Genomic DNA, 16,514 nt, shown 5'->3' with positions numbered 1-16,514 from the left:
ATCACAAACCAAATGCAGAACACCGACCAGTGCAATCATTTTTGATTGCGCTTGGAAAACCTGTACGATGAGAGAGGAAGGGTGTATGTCTTTTTTCCTGTCACATTTAACGACAGGTGGTCAGTTGAACATGGCTCACTTGTCGAAACTCATTTTTCCCTTACTAGAAACCGCTCAATCCCGTCATTTTCCACTCAAACGTGCATACATGTAGTCTTTTTTGCAAGTTAAACTTTACGTGATTGGGGATGCGTGGGCTGATGGATGTAGAATTTAACGAATAATAAAAAAAAACACTGAAACAAATAAGAAAGTAATTTAGTTTTGATAAATTTAATTGAACGAAACACAAGATAAAAGCTCGATGCGAAAAGATATTTTGTATAAAAATATATTTCCAAAGCACACAACCACAAATTAATCCTATAAACATTCTAAAAAACATATTACATCTAACATGGCGGATTTAAAAACTGCCCTTGGACGGAAATATACTTAAGGTTGCAGCGCACTAGCACCAAGCCACCTTTTTCTTCCCAAATCGCGGTGCGCTCAGTCCTTCGGAACCGGGAGGTGTTTCACTGCCTCTTCCAGTATAGGTTCGGTTTTCAGGAAGCTTGTATCCGTTACAGTGGTCGTCAAATGGAAAAATGCTGCTGAAAGTGCTGCTTCGTTGCGAACTCTGTGTTGATGGTCGTCTTTGGATCTGTTTCTCGGCGGCGTTTGTGCCAGCAGCATCACGCTGCACAAGCAGATCCCGTAACTGACTATTGTTCGACGAGGTAACGAACTCATCGCGCGATTTATCCGACATCAGCTCTTTCAGTCTTTGATTAGCCCCCTCGATGGCTTTGATGTGTTGCTCACGGACCTCGATTAGTTCCCGTTGCCTTTGACTGCAGTCGACCAGTTTCGTCTCAAAGTCCATTAATCGATCCTCCAGCAGACAGCGCAACTGTTGCTCGCGTATGATCGCTTCACTGTTCCATTTGTCTTCACATTTGGACAGGTTATGTTTTGCCTCCGATTCGTACATATTCTCTATTGTCATTTGTTGCTCCACCTCGAGATCATACTGTAGCTGAAACTTTCGCCGCAGATACTCGATTCCTTCGGCGCTATCGGACGACGCGGGGTTACCGATGCTAATCCGCTGCAGTAGCTGTATGTCATGCTGCAGGTCGTTGCGAACAGCCTCGGAACGTTCGCGTAGCAGCATTTTAATGCGCCTCAAGTTATGCATCGCAACTACACGATCGCGTCGAAGATCGTTGTAGACGCGCAGCTGCTCTAACTCTGTAGCCATCTCTTCCTTTTTCGTTTTCAATCGCACCTCGTACATCTTCAGCTCGTTAGCTTCCTGTTCGCGGGATTTAAGTTCGGCCATGTGAAATTCCTGCATGCTGCGAAGCTCCTTTATCTCTTCCTCACGCATTCGGTTCTTTTCCAGCAAAATTTCCTCTCGCCGACGAACCTCTTCGCACAGCTTCAGTTCACGCTCCTGCTGCTCGCGACGATCCTTTTCGTCCTGCAGCTGCAGCTCCACTTGCCGATCGATCCAATTCAACTTGGCCATGGCTTGGTGGGTTGTTTTAGAGTCCATTATGATTGCGTCCTTATCAAAGCCAAAGCGCCACTTGCTGTACAAATTCGCCTCGAGATCTATGCGCTTTTTTGCCTCCTCCGCGTTATGAAGTCGCGAACGGATCCCTTCCAAGATTTCGGTGGAAACTGCTTTTGGTTTCGGTCGGGATACATCTAAAAATAGTTTAAAGATAAAAAAAAGTTTTAGGAATACCGGAACCAAACAATTCCCTTTAACTTACTCTCCATCTCCTTCTGCAACTGCTCATTTTCCTTCTGCAATAAGTCCTTCAGACGTTTACGCTTGGATTCCAATGCTTCTTGCTTTTTCTTTTCGTCTTCACGCTTCCTGAGCGCTTGTTCCGCTTCCCTGTAGTACTGCGGTGTTGTCCACGATTCGTAGCGGCTTGTTATGCGTCCCCACTGGTCATAGTATCGTTCTACGGCGGCCGATTTTTGATACTTTATTTGTTCAGCTTCACGACGTTTCACCAAAGCGGCTTGTAACTTTGCGCTACGCATTCTGTCGAACTGTTTTTCATGAGCACCCTCTAGGTAAAGTATTTTCTAAAAAGATGACAAATAAAATTGAAACTTACATAAATATGCTTTATGTTCCGCTATCTTTTGTTTAATGCTTAATATAAAGATAAGATAATATAGATAAATAGGGGTGGCCCAGTGGTATATGTGGTAGCGTCATCGGTCTTTACACGATAGGAACGCATATCAAATCCCATCCCTAACCAGATACCTACGTACGCCAGACTGACTATACTGCTAGGAGTAAACAAAGTCAAGACAAGCCAGAAATGGCACGCCACAAAACTTCGATAGAGCTTGTAGTTCCACACAAGAAGGAGAAAATAAATGAGAGATAAATAACTAAAATCGATACAACACTTTTCACAACCCTTGCTCTTCCAATCAATTGTACACAACTTTTGCAATTGTTGTCGGCATGCCGGTAGCATCGACTTTGATAATGTGCAAACTAATGCATTTTTGATAAGAATTCAATCAATAATTACTCCATCAAGCTTGGACAATTATGATTTTTTTACTTTTAATGTTGCCGCTACGTTTAAATTGTTTCATTTGTTTGGTTTCATGATTATACACATACGACAGTAAACAACAGCCGATTGTCGACCGGCTCAGAAACGGAAACAATTCCTCCCATCATCTCGTACAGTGCGGCAGGCAGGTTGTATATCGCGTGAGAAATTACACCCCTAACGGCCACCTCGAAATCGGTACATTCCCGCTCTGTGGAAATTACTGCAAGCAATTTGACAAATATTACCCATGTGTACGGTTGGGGGTTGGGGGGGTGTGTGGGAGAATTGATTTTTTATTACTAATGCCGACTTTCATAAATGTTTAGAGTATTAGAAAAGATGCATAATAATAATGAATCACGAATAATGGATTTATCCTTCAACATTTCCAGCATAAAGAAACTCATACTTTAGCGTAGTTGAAATGTACACACTTGCGACGATAATAAGCTCCATGAATCATATGCGAGGAATTTTCCGATCCTCATTGGTCTAGAGATGTGCAACGTGATTAAGAGTGAGATAGTGAGTTGAAACGTTGTATTGAACGAGTTTCTTATTTTTTATGCTTTCTTCTATTTAAAGCGTTATTTGAGTGCAAAGAAACTTATTCCAACCAATTCGCATCTAAATAAATCAATTTAATTTTTTTTGCAAAATTTCTCAAAAAAATGGCAAGGGGTAAGCCTTATGAAATTTTCGAGTGGAAATTTTTTTTCTGATTTTTTATTCGTTTTTTAATTTAAAACATTATTTGAGTGAAAAGAAACTTATTGCAACCAATTGGCATTAAAATAAATCAATTTAATTTTTTTTGCAAAATTTCTCAAAAAAATGGCAAAGGGTAAGCCTTATGAAATTTTCGAGTGGAAATTTTTTTTCTGATTTTTTATTCGTTTTTTAATTTAAAACATTATTTGAGTGAAAAGAAACTTATTGCAACCAATTGGCATTAAAATAAATCAATTTAATTTTTTTTGCAAAATTTCTCAAAAAAATGGCAAGGGGTAAGCCTTATGAAATTTTCGAGTGGAAATTTTTTTAAAATTTTTTTTCTGATTTTTTATTCTTTTTTTAATTTAAAACATTATTTGAGTGAAAAGAAACTTATTGCAACCAATTGGCATTAAAATAAATCAATTTAAATTTTTTTGCAAAATTTCTCAAAAAAATGGCAAGGGGTAAGCCTTATGAAATTTTCGAGTGGAAATTTTAAAAAAAAATTTTTTCTGATTTTTTATTCTTTTTTTAATTTAAAACATTATTTGAGTGAAAAGAAACTTATTGCAACCAATTGGCATTAAAATAAATCAATTTAAATTTTTTTGCAAAATTGCTCAAAAAAATGGCAAGGGGTACCCCTTATGAAATTTTCGAGTGGAAATTTTTTTAAAATTTTTTTTCTGATTTTTTATTCTTTTTTTAATTTAAAACATTATTTGAGTGAAAAGAAACTTATTGCAACCAATTTGCATCAAAATAAATCAATTTAAATTTTTTTGCAAAATTTCTCAAAAAAATGGCAAGGGGTACCCCTTATGAAATTTTCGAGTGGAAATTTTTTTTCTGATTTTTTATTCTTTTTTTAATTTAAAACATTATTTGAGTGAAAAGAAACTTATTGCAACCAATTTGCATCAAAATATATCACATTTAAATTTTTTTGCAAAATTTCTCAAAAAAATGGCAAGGGGTAAGCCTTATGAAATTTTCGAGTGAAAATTTTTTTGGAAATTTTTTTCTGATTTTTTATTCTTTTTTTAATTTAAAGCACTATTTAAGTGAAAAGAAACTTATTGCAACAAATTCCCATCAAAATATATCACATTTAAAATTTTTGCTACATTGCTCAAAAATGAGGAAAATTTTACATTTTCTCAAACAGGGTAAGGAACTTGGTTCCTCGAATAACTTCTGGCACATACATCTAAGGGCATGGCTGTCCAAGAAGAAAATGTAGCCATTGGTGCCATCTATCGACCACAGGTTAAAGATTGGCGATTCGTTGGATACCGACCGAGTTATAGGCAAAATTTGGTGCAAAAATGAGGAAAATTTTCATTTTTTTTTAATTTTTTGATTTTTTTTATTATTTTTCACTCTTTTTTTCATTTCAAGCATTATTAGAGTGAAAAGAAACTTATTGCAACCAATTTGCATCAAAATAAATCAATTTAAATTTTTTTGCAAAATTTCTCAAAAAAATGGCAAGGGGTACCCCTTATGAAATTTTCGAGTTGAAATTTTTTTAAAAAATTTTTTCTGATTTTTTATTCTTTTTTTAATTTAAAGCATTATTTGAGCGAAAAGAAACATATTGCAACAAATGCGCATCAAAATAAATCAATTTTAAAAATTTTGCTAAATTACTCAAAATTTCAACTCACTAGCATATTTTCCGTTCAACTCACGTATTTACTCGTTTTGCAACTCGACTCACCAAGGCTACATGCTTACACTCATGAGTGAGTAAAATGACCGAACCTTAACTTATACGCTTATGCCGGGACTCCGAAAGGAGTCGTTAAACGAGGTGACCCCTAATAACGACTCATTCACTCTGAGTTGACTCACTAAAAAGAGTTGTTATTCTCATCTCTACATTGGTCATCGTAGCTTATCCTTTGGCGCGGCATTAAGCTATCTCCGACGCCGATCGTATCTCTACTTGACACCGGCCCATGGTGAATCCCCGCGAAGTAAAGCCTCTTCCTCTTTCCCACGACCAACTCACGGGGATCTTCATTGATCACTTTGCTCTCGTGTTATCGTGGTTCTCGCGCTCGCAAAACCCTCTACTCGCTCTTACGTTTACGCAATGTTGGCTCTGCATTTGCAACACACCTCAACATCGCGCGGATGTATTTAATGCCCACCGGCTGCTTGCTGTCACAACAGTATCAATTGAACCTGCGCCAGAGCCATTGGCGATAAGTGCGTATTGGCGATCAGAATCGCTGTAGACAAGCAGAGTGTCATCCATCTGTACATTATTGTTTCCGTGTTATCAAAATACCACTTGTGAACGAATGACGACAATTGCGCGACCACGGCACGCAGTATAATTCGATCGAGTGTCGTCTACTTTTGTAATGTGAAGTTTAACCCCCACTTCGGACACCTGTTAGAGTAATGATAATATAACTGTGAACCCAAAAAAAAACGCCAAAAAACCAGACAAAGCAGCATTGCCTCCCCAAAAAGCCCTACTTTTGTCCTTATCCAGTGTGTGAGACAGTGATTTATTTGTTTGACGCATCAAATGCTGGACAACAATTTCGAAACGCTTTGTTTGCTAATGAAATGACCGGTTTGGAGACTAGCAATTGTTCCCGTGTCTGATAAATTGTTGAAAAAAAAGAACCTTTCGGTGCGTAAAAGAAGTGATCGTTTAATGGATAAGCTGTTCCTATGATCTACTGCCAAAATATGGACAAAGTGAAAGACTTTTACTTGTGTGTCACTGCCATAGCGCTCACCCTAACGTACGTTGCCGTGGACAGTAAAGCATGTGGTAAGTTTTGCTAGAATTAGTGTAATTTAACAATAATCTCTAACAACAGCAAAAACGAAACAATAATTGAGCAAACGTTTAGCAATGGTGTTTGCTAAGTGGCTGGACAAGTGCGTAGTGCTTCATTCAACCTGGTCATCATCTGCCGTCTGTCATTCGGCAATACATGTTCAAAAATCCCCTGACATGAAGAACTGAATTTCGTCACGGATTGCAATCCGATCCACTACGCCACACAGAATGCATTTTTACATAATAAAAAAGTGAAATTGGTTCGCTAGAGTTTTGAGTTTGGATGAGTTTGGACCCTCACAATCAATTCGTATGACGTACGAATTTCACGTGTGGAAACAACATGTAAAACACTTCTTATCATTTAAAAGCAATTTACGTCGGCAAAAGCTTATTCAAATCTAAACAAAACAGCTGACCAAACACAGATTAGAAGAGGAAGGGAAATCTGTTTACTTTCAGTCAGTAGTTAATTGAAACGTTGATTCCCCCCAGTAGCCAGTAGACAGTTTCATCGAGATCGTGACCGATGGCTGCAGCTTCCCCTAATGGAAAAGCCCACAAAGTGCAACTGCAAATGCACGAAACAATACGGAAAATTTTCCCTCCGTTCGATTACTATCTCCGGCACGATAATGATGATAATGACTTCAGCAACATTAACGATTACATTGTTGTTTTTTTTTGCAGACTCAGTGCCCTATGTGACACGCGATTTCTGGAATGCTCTGCCACCGAAACGGGTTGAACATTTTGCCGGTCCGATCCCGTACGTCATCATACATCATTCGTACACACCGGCGGCATGTTATAACGGTCTGCAGTGCATTGCGGCAATGCAACAGATGCAGAAAATGCACCAGGAAGTTCGCCAATGGAACGACATCGGATATAGCTTTGCTATCGGTGGTGATGGACGTGTGTACCAGGGCCGAGGATTCAACGTAGTCGGTGCCCATGCTCCAAGATACAACGATCGTAGCGTTGGGATCTGTCTAATAGGCGATTGGGTTTGTAAGTGCGCGGTGAAACGCCTTCAACTCGGGGGGGGGAATGTAAAACATCTCTAATTGTCCCTATCTCGTTACAGCGAATTTGCCACCGAAGAATATGCTTACTGCAGCACAAAATCTGATCGAGTACGGAGTTCGCAATTCACTCATAGCGCAGAACTATACCCTGCTCGGCCATCGACAAGTGCGTTCCACCGAATGTCCAGGCGATCGGTTGTTCGAGGAGATCAAAACGTGGCCCCATTTCAACCCAATGACGGACATTGTGGATCAGAATAATGTTTAAAAAGGTTCATAAATCGATTCCAAGTATTTGTTTTACTCTTGAAACCCCATAATAGCTTACTTACTACGTGCGTTAATTATTCTACCTCGTGCAAACAATAAACACATCATATGTTCCTAATTTGTTTTATAAGAAAATAAAAAGATCGCAAACATAAGTAGAGATTGTTGCGTACCTATTTGTATCGTCCCTTTAATGTGCCCTTGGATGACGATAATCTGAAGAATCAAGGTCTTTACACACATCCCGTAGCCCGTATCACGTAATTTATATCCCACTACTCGTAATCTTGCTATTGGCCTCATTGACAAACGGAATCGAACCCGCACTACCAGGCATCCCTTTGCAACTTTGGGATTGGGATTTTATCGTACACAGGCACACTCATCAGCTGGGTTGGGACGCACGGGATGGATCTGTCGATTCGAGTCAAAAGCAACAACAAAAAAATAAAGTAAAATAAACAACTAATGTATGGCGCTCGTGCATACCACAATGGTCGATCGGTAAACAAAGCAAACCCCCACAAAATGATCTCCAAACGTTTTGAGACGATTTTGTAGAGAGGTGCGTTCGACGAAATTTTCCGAATCGCGAGCAAGAGAGCACAAAACGCATCGATAAAGGGAAGCGTGAGCATTCACGAACGTGAAGAAAACGGACATAATTTCTCATTTTTTACCTCCTTCCCCACCCCCCACGTGCCGCATTTCCTCCGGACGGAAAAACCGCTCGATGGAGGCGCGCACAAGCCAGAAGAATTTTAATTTTAGCTTTGCGCGTGCATTTCTTGTGCACACACATAGCAAAACCTGCGACAAGCAAACCGAGCTGGGAGGTATGTAAGGGGGGGTGAGAAGTTCGAGAAAAAAACCACCTTATGACCGCCGAAATACGGTCGGAGAAGAACACTCTCGGCGGACTTTCGGTTCGGCCACATTGCTCTGCATTTTCGCAACGATCCGGATCCCGTGCGCGATCGTGATCATCGTGCGTGAGCATTCATCAGTCGCCCAAGATCGCCCTCCGTACGTGGCACTACTGGCACGGTAGCTCCCGGGTGCATTTTCACTGCTCGGTAAAGATACAGCAACGGGACAAAAACGCAAAGTTGCAAAGTGTAAAAAGAAGCCACAGAAGCGACGCAATAGGCCGGCATAGGGAGCCGCCACTCCGTAAGGTGATGGAGATTATACGGTGGCACGGTTGGAAATCTTTCCATTCCGGCCCACCTTTTTGTGACCCACTGGTGACGGGAAGAATGTGATCTTTGCTATGTGCTGTTTCCAAGCGATCACCACAAACAAGTGTGTTTGCAAGTGCTGCTGGTTGCAAAAAACGAGAACGGGAACGTTCGTATTGCAAAAATCCCGTGTCGTAACGCTGCAAGTGACGAAGATCGAGACACGGCAGACAGGAATTTCAAATTCACCTGATGTAGCACGCGTACAGATGGCTGAATGAGTATGTGTGTGTCATTACGTGTGCGTGATCCTTTTGTGTGGGCCGTGTGTATTCATGGGAGGGGTGTAAAAGTGAGGCAAATTGCACGATTCGACCATTTGATGAGCTAATATATCTAAATCGAAACAAAAAGGAAATCCCACTATCGTGCAACCGTGCCATTCTAGTGTTGTGTGTGTGTGCGCACAATATGCGTGTGTGTGTGTGTGTGTGTGTGTGGGTGAATGAGTGAAATTGTTTTCCAACCAAAGGAAAAAAGGGGAAAAGTGTGATCGTACATCGGTGCGCAACAAGAATAGTGAAACGCAAGCAGGAACCGCAACAGACGGTACACGATCGAAAGGCGATGGCGTATCCGTCTTTGCGGGTGGAATTTCGACGTGTGCTGACCCACTTCGTAATGAGTGAAATTTTCGACATTTCTTTCGAAAAGAAGAATCCGTTTGTTGTTTTTTTTTGGCGCATCTCACAATCATTATTTGCTCACCAATGTTTGAGGAAGTGTTCCATTTTATATGAGATTTTACATGATCTCTATTACGTATTTTTAAAGTTTTTTTTGTTTAAATTATTAATCTCCGACATTCACACACATACACACCATTTAGTGATATTAATCGCCACACACACACACACATACGTATCGTGTCGCAGGACACATTAAATCACCACACACGCAAAACGATCCAATACCATGGTCATCCATTTCAAGTGACGTCATTCGGGAAATTAATTGCAAAATCAATGCGGATTCTGCGTCTGTGTCCATTGCTACTTTGAAACCAGTGTACATGTCAAGGTTTAACTCTCAGAAACGACACGAGCAACCTTCCCAATTGCAAATGGGACTTCTCCCTTGTTTTTTCCTTGTTTGCTATAAAATTATTTAATCCTTGGGTGCGTCTGTTAAAATCCGAACGTAGGGTCACATTTATTGCTGCAGCTAGCTGTCGTAGTCTGGCCTTCAACAAGCGCATGGATAGGGACAATCCGTACGCTGAACGGTCGTGCCATGGCTGTGCGCTCAGTGGCCTCCAATGAAACTGTCGTCTTGACCTTTTTGTTTAACATCTTCACCCAACCCAAGAACGACCAACAGGCAAACGTTGGGTGGTTTTGAGATTTACACTTCTAAATTAAACTACACACACACACACAACCGTTCCGTCGTCCAGTTCCGATCGTGTCACGATGCACACACACGCACACATACTCCGCCATCTGTGTGGGCCTTCCCACGGGTTGTGAATTGTTGACAAAACCGGTGAAAGACCATACGCCTCCATCTCTATGAAGCACGTGCAGGATGATGAGGGTGCGTATGATAGTGGTGGCATATATTCTTCGACGATCATCGGCAATTTAGTTGTTTGAACAGAAGTTATTCTTAGCCAACTTTAAAAAATAAACCACACCATCGCATGTTACGCATTATTACACGTACGTAGCAGCGAACGCTGGTGGACGACATGGACGGAGACTCAATCCGCCACTTTGTCTAGAGGATGACAGCGGGCAACCTCGTAAAAATAGTTAATCACTCGTATTATACTCATCGCCCAATTAAGATTCGACCAGATACGTTCAACGTGGGCAATCTCAAGGGTAGAGATTCGCATCAACAAAACGTCCAATGCCATGGACGAAACGGATGATGATGCTTACCGTTATCGTCTAAGCCAAATTAAAATGCGGAGTACTTGTTTTTTGAACAATTGTGTCGCTTAAAAGGTGTGGCAGAGTTTGCAATAGATAATTAATAAAGTATCCCACGCAAAATTGTTGTCCTATTGTCGAGGTGATGATCGAATTATGGCGACAAGTTCGCTTTGCGGCTCGTTCTTTATGAGTAAATCAGTCTAGTTGCTACCTTCATACGAGTTGTACGTTGTTTTGAGGTTCGTTGTCCGGGAATACACAGGGATATCATCAAAAGGTAATGTTTTTTGTGTCTTTTAACTAGCCCACGAAAGAAGTTGGCCAAGGTCGAGATCAGCATCAGTTGGTAGAGACAAATAATAAGTAATCGATGTGTTGTTTTGAAAGCTTTACATATTCATGAAAGTATTAATATGATACATATGAGCGCTCTAGTTTGTTGATATAAAGCAAATGTTAGTTTTTGTAGAATGTTTGCTAATCATTCCAAAATACAACTGTCGAGCATCGTCACAATGTACGTTCTACGATCAGACTGTGGAACCAATGAAGCTCGTTGTTCGTGACAACAATCGACAGGTAAAAGGAAAACTGAAACAATATTAGACCACCTGTAGTGTATAAGGAACAAAAAGAAAGCCACTCTCACGTATTAAGCCAAGAGATACGATTACTTCTCTCGATAAGAAGCAAACCATTGCGAATATTTCCTTTCCCGCTTTTGCACGGGGTCTCATCATCTCATCCTTGCCACCTCATCCTCTAAAGGGGGGCATTTTATTTTTAGGCAAATGTTGTACACCTTTATTTATACCAACATTTCATCTCTGCTGTCTCCTCGCTGGCTCATCCACAAACTTGCCCGTAAAAGATGTGTGACAAACGATGCTACAGACGTCATCGGTACGGCTGGCGACAAAGCTAGAGATCTCCGCCATCAACCGCGGATGATCGGAGAAAATTTTAATTGCAAATCCCACCCCCACAAAAAGCGAAGTTGATATTTGTTTTTTTATTTTGCTACATTGTGGGACTTAAATTGCGTTGCTTTTTCGCGAATGATAACAAAAGGAGTGTTACGTTTTTACGCATTTACAAGCACAAGATCATCAAACGGTTATTATGTTATATTTTAATTCCCATTTTGCCATCGCCGATGATGAATCAAGACTATTTTTAATGCACACATTCATGCTAGGTGTTTTTAAATTAATGTGATTATTTTTAAATATGAAGATTCCCCATTAAACGGTGTACTGTGTCGGTTAAAAATAAACCAATAAACCAAAACCAAATCAGAAAACAGTGTCTTGCAAACAATTGGTGGTGAATCAGAAGATTTGTTAGTGCACCAGTACAATCTGAACCGAACGCCGGTTGCGTTTCTTAGTTGATAATGCCGGTCAACAGTCGTCCACCATGGCTAAAGGACCGTCTAGAGACGGTCAACAAAGCTGTACCCCCCGCATGGACGCGTAAGGCAAGTGTAACACCCGCCACCGACACAAAGGAATCTTCACCATCCAGCAAACCGAATGCAAAGGAATCTTCTCCAACTGTCAGTACAAAACCAGCCACACCAGCGTCCACCACCGTAAAGAAAGCCGTCAGCACGCCAGTCAAAGAAAATGGAGATACGGCCACAAAAGCTACCACCACGGCCAAATTGCAATCGAAGGAAATTAAGGTACCGGTGGTAGTGGCGCAGAAAAAACCGATTAATCCTCCACTGACTAAACCCGAACCGACGGTAGGACTTAAAAACACGACACCCGTCATGACGGTACATCGAGAAGTAGCTAAACCGAAGCCAAAACCCACGGCCAAGGAACCAACGCCCGAATCCGACGATGAAGAGGAGGAAGAAGAGGAAGAAGAGGAGGAGGAGGAAGAGGAGGAAGAGGAGGGCAGCACCGAGTATGAAACGGAAACGGAATCCGAAGAGGAGCCACCTGCGAAGCCGGCATTAAAAAAGCCCGAACCGAGCCAACTGAAGCGCCAAGATGCTGACGCATCGCAGCCACCGAAGCTGCCGGTGCAGCTGCGCAAAGTCACGCCAACGCGAAGCCCCGACAAGTCGGACACCGAAAGCAAACCGTCCTCGAAATCGGTGTCGGAGAAGTCATCTTCACCGGAGCCGAAAGTATTCGTCAGGCCACCGCTTAAGAAGGTGGTACGGCCGCAACAGGACCCACCACCAAAGGAGCGGTCCGTTTCGCCCGAGCCGGCAAAGAACTTCCGCGTGCAACTGCGCAAGGTACCCTCCAACCTGAAGGCGCCCCGTGTGAAGGAAAAGCTGCCCGAGGTACAGCTGAAGAAGGTGGAGAAACCATTGCTGGAGGACATACCGAAGAAGGAGGAAGCCTATCCCCACAAACCGTCGATGCTGAAATCGGAAAGTAGCAAGAGAAGTAAGTATACCGACCCAGCAATAACTGACCTTGATCTAGAAACCTTCGGAACAATTCGACGAAGTTTATCTAAGATAGGGCGCACTGTTTGCTTGGCAATTATCGCCATGTAACGGATGGGGTTGACTCATTGTTCAAGTGTCCCCTGTTCTTCACACTGCGCCCAAAAATAAGCAAATTTACTCTTAATATTCTCCATGCGCTTAGTTCCTCCACCACCACCAATGCCGAAGTCTAACATACCGCCACCACCTCCGCCGCCACCGAGTTTGAAGCCTCCGCCGGATTTCGAGAAGAAGGAAATATCCCACAAACAGAAGGAAGTGCTAGACAAGCTTAAGTAAGTGTCGATGCGATAGCAGCTAAGCATACGAGCATCATACAAACCACAAACCACATACATACATTGCATATTTTGCCATTAATGTGACCAACTGTTCTTAGATGTGATCCCCCCCCCATGATGATAGGCTTCACTGTGTACCCAAAATGTTTATCGCACACGCCCGTACTAAAACTCACCCGTCACTAACACGTTGTGTTCGTGAACCGTCATCACCCTCGACTAACAACGACTAATCAAATGTTACGTTCTTTTATGAATCTTCCATTCTTGCAGACGTCGTCCACGTCGACGTCCGGACTGGTCGGACATGATGAAGGAGGTTGAGCAAGGCAGAAAACTGAAACACGTTGAGTGTAATGACAGGTACAGAGAGACTGCACACAGCCAAATCCTTCGCTAGACCCTGTTATGCCCTGTCCGCGTGTATCGACCGAAGGACACGATCCACGTCTATGTGTTTCTGTTTGATTCAATCCTCTTAGTCCTGCTCCTGCTGTTAGCTGTCTAGTCACCGTGATATTGCGTACATTGCTTTCTATGTGATTAATGTGATCGACAACATCTTCCTCTTAGTTGCTCCCAGATAGAACCCGTACAGTTCTCCTTCTTCGATCGTGCAGTTGTTTATTTTGTATCCGCTTTTTCCCACCTTTCCTTCCACAGATCGCATCCGATCATAAACTCTAAATCGATCACCAAGGTGAAGGATCAGTTCATCTTCGAGACGGAGAAGGCGACGGCACACAATCAGCTGCTGAAGCAAATTCAGGGTGGCGTGCAGCTTAAACCTACCAAATGTAACGATCGCAGTAAACCGATTCTGGGTGGTTTGCGCAAATTTCGCCGTCAGATGACGCTCGAGGAGCAGCTGGCCAAGTCGGAATCACGTGCCAACATGGAAGCGCCGCCGGCTGACGAAGAGGAGGACGAGCTAGACGACATTGATAAGGTTCGTGACGATCTGCAGAGCACCAAGCAGATGTTGGCCCATGAGCTCCGCAACAACGAGGCGATGGAGCGTGAAAACAAACGGCTTCAAGCACGGGTACAGAACCTCGAGGCAGAACTGTCCCGCGAACGGTGGAATCCGCTGAGCGGAGAGGAAAGAACGTCCGTCAGTGGTCCACAGTCCGATCTAATACAGTCGCTCAAGGACGAAGCACTAACGGCCCAAAAGCAGTCGAAGCAGCTGGAGGAGAAATATCAAACGGTAGCCAAGGAGCTCGATACGGCGTACAAGCAGGTGGACGAACATAAACGAAAGATCGCGGACCTTGAACGGAAACTCCAGGTAATGGGTTATGGGGAGGTGGGATGTATCTTCACAACTTACAAACACAATCACAAGTTGCCCGATGTCACGGCCGATAAAAGAAACAATCCTAACATTTGGTTTGCGAAACAAATGTCACTAACGGGTTCGGTTCAAAACAGCTAACAGAACGGAACGTAACGCAATTCTTTTGATATTCTGTACACTCCACAAACCCCACGAAATGCTCCTTCTTACCTACTACGGCTATGGCTTTACTGGAAGCTAATCAAAGTTCTATGTTGCTATCATTTTAATCGCAGTGCTTAACGGACGATGACTTCTATCTGAACGAGCATCAGGTAAAGTATTGGTTCAACGGATGGATTTGTGTGTGTGTCATTGGTGTGGTTAGGATCTAACAGATCAGTTCAGTTTGCTTGGAAGCAGCTTTACGTATTATTCACTACTACACCTGTTTGTCTTAGTATAGCTGAATTTAGTGGAAAATTTAGTACATAGCTGGAATGGTAGAACCGTGAACATTGACGGTAGGCAAATTCACTCACTATCTGTCTAACTTGTGCAGGGCATTACGGATGATCGCAGAGCCACGGAATCGGCCCAGAAGGAAAGCTCCCCGGAACTGCAGCCCGAAGAAGAGGAAGAGGAGGAGGAAGAGGAGGACGAGGAAAAGAAGGCAGAAAAGATGGCCAAACGGTTGAATCGCGAGGTCAACATGCTGCAGGCCCGACTTACGCGGTTGAAGGAAAAACAGGAAGAGAAACATGCGGAACGACAGGCCCTGAAATACGCCATGAAAACCAACCAGTACGCCCTGAAGTAGGTTTCCTTTGCAGGAGGATTTTTGACCCGCGGCATCAAGTGGAGTTTTTTTTATTCTTTTGCTTTTGCAGAGCTGAGAAGAAAAAGTATAAAAAGCTTCAAAAGGAGGTGGAAAAAATGGCCGCCATGATGAAGATGGAGGATGATGATGATGAAGCTGCTGAAGCCAAGGAACCACCGCCAGAGGAACCAGAGGAAGAAGAGCCGGAGGAAGAGGAGGAGGAGGAAAGCGAATCGGAAGAATCGGAATCGGAAAGTGAAAATGAGAGTGAAAATGAAGCAGAGGTAAGTGAAAGATCGTTGGTAACTGGTTGGTACAGAGTGGGCCAGTACTTCATGTGCTTATATCCTTCTTTTCCAGGATGCTCCGGATGACAAAAAGAAGGTCAACCTAGAACCCAGAGTAAAGCGGCACGAGGGACGACTGGCTTCGCTCAAGAAGGGTAACTATTTGCTGCAAGCGAACGTCGATCGTATTAAGGATGAGATTAGCAAGGTGCGCGAGGAGTGTTGCACATTGCAAACGGACCTGGACAGCGTAATAGCGGACCTAGGCTGATGACACATTCAGTGCGTTATAAATTATCTTTACCGTAATAGTAAAATGGGGCAGCTTGCTGGCCGTACTGTTGTTCCCTAGGTACAATATGGAACCGGCGAAGAGAACTAAAAACGGCCGCAGGTTGTTCCTTTCTCCGGTTCCATCGACGTTTAGAAAAGAGGCAGTAATTTATATTCAGCAAGGAAGAAGGACAAGCTATCGCTTCAGAAAATATTGTTAGCATCAATGCAACATACGCAGCAACTGCAGTGTGGCACGTAATACAAGTATTTTTGTACATCGCTACTTTTGTATACACGTATAATAAACTTACCTTTATGTACGACGAGTCTGTTCGTTCTTCTGGTAATCACTAGCTAGTTGGCTACATTAAAAAACGTTTGTACACTAAAGACGAACTGAATTAAAGAAACACTAGACCGTTGTTTGTTGTGATATGAAGGTTTTTTTCACGTTCTGTCGGTTGATTTGTTTTGGCACTGTAAACAAACTGCGCTGCTGTCA

At 42.5% G+C, this 16,514-nt stretch overlaps 3 protein-coding genes across 7 annotated transcripts; 2 read left to right on the top strand and 1 right to left on the bottom strand.

Moving 5' to 3' along the window:
- Positions 1-314: 314 nt before the first annotated feature.
- Positions 315-16,494, bottom strand: LOC125764823 (trichohyalin). Its single transcript, XM_049429432.1, has 3 exons — positions 16,324-16,494; positions 1,827-2,151; positions 315-1,758 (listed from the first exon to the last, which is right to left on the bottom strand). Exons 2-3 carry the CDS (start codon positions 2,104-2,106, stop codon positions 512-514), a joined length of 1,527 nt encoding a protein of 508 aa, XP_049285389.1. The 5' UTR covers positions 2,107-2,151; positions 16,324-16,494; the 3' UTR covers positions 315-511.
- Positions 5,507-7,627, top strand: LOC125764825 (peptidoglycan-recognition protein LB). Its single transcript, XM_049429434.1, has 3 exons — positions 5,507-6,159; positions 6,862-7,185; positions 7,262-7,627. Exons 1-3 carry the CDS (start codon positions 6,057-6,059, stop codon positions 7,468-7,470), a joined length of 636 nt encoding a protein of 211 aa, XP_049285391.1. The 5' UTR covers positions 5,507-6,056; the 3' UTR covers positions 7,471-7,627.
- Positions 8,266-16,338, top strand: LOC125764822 (trichohyalin). 5 transcript variants are annotated; one of them, XM_049429427.1, is made up of 9 exons: positions 8,268-8,548; positions 11,830-13,004; positions 13,212-13,344; positions 13,624-13,713; positions 14,014-14,641; positions 14,926-14,964; positions 15,192-15,445; positions 15,520-15,733; positions 15,810-16,338. In XM_049429427.1, the coding sequence occupies exons 2-9, from the start codon at positions 11,990-11,992 to the stop codon at positions 16,005-16,007; spliced, it is 2,571 nt and encodes an 856-aa protein (XP_049285384.1). In that variant the 5' UTR covers positions 8,268-8,548; positions 11,830-11,989; the 3' UTR covers positions 16,008-16,338. The 5 variants fall into 5 exon arrangements, with proteins under 5 accessions (XP_049285387.1, XP_049285388.1, XP_049285384.1 ...); XM_049429426.1 differs by having other exon boundaries at positions 8,268-8,650; XM_049429428.1 differs by lacking the exon at positions 8,268-8,548 and adding an exon at positions 9,375-10,870.
- Positions 16,495-16,514: the final 20 nt, after the last annotated feature.

The sequence above is a fragment of the Anopheles funestus genome, chromosome 2RL (genome assembly GCF_943734845.2).
Source record: "Anopheles funestus chromosome 2RL, idAnoFuneDA-416_04, whole genome shotgun sequence".
In the NCBI taxonomy this organism is placed as follows: Eukaryota; Metazoa; Arthropoda; class Insecta; order Diptera; family Culicidae; genus Anopheles; species Anopheles funestus.
Note: the sequence above shows the minus strand (reverse complement) of the source record. Positions and strands in the feature narration are given on the sequence as shown.

Coding starts and splice junctions, on each gene's coding strand:
- LOC125764823 (XM_049429432.1), bottom strand. CDS start 2,106: ATGCGTAGCGCAAAGTTACAAGCCGCTTTGGTGAAACGTCGTGAAGCT. Junction 1,759..1,826: donor GTTGCAGAAGGAGATGGAGA/GTAAGTTAAAGG, acceptor AACTATTTTTAG/ATGTATCCCGACCGAAACCA.
- LOC125764825 (XM_049429434.1), top strand. CDS start 6,057: ATGATCTACTGCCAAAATATGGACAAAGTGAAAGACTTTTACTTGTGT. Junction 6,160..6,861: donor CGTGGACAGTAAAGCATGTG/GTAAGTTTTGCT, acceptor TTTTTTTTGCAG/ACTCAGTGCCCTATGTGACA. Junction 7,186..7,261: donor TCTAATAGGCGATTGGGTTT/GTAAGTGCGCGG, acceptor ATCTCGTTACAG/CGAATTTGCCACCGAAGAAT.
- LOC125764822 (XM_049429427.1), top strand. CDS start 11,990: ATGCCGGTCAACAGTCGTCCACCATGGCTAAAGGACCGTCTAGAGACG. Junction 13,345..13,623: donor GAAGTGCTAGACAAGCTTAA/GTAAGTGTCGAT, acceptor CCATTCTTGCAG/ACGTCGTCCACGTCGACGTC. Junction 15,734..15,809: donor AGAGTGAAAATGAAGCAGAG/GTAAGTGAAAGA, acceptor CTTCTTTTCCAG/GATGCTCCGGATGACAAAAA.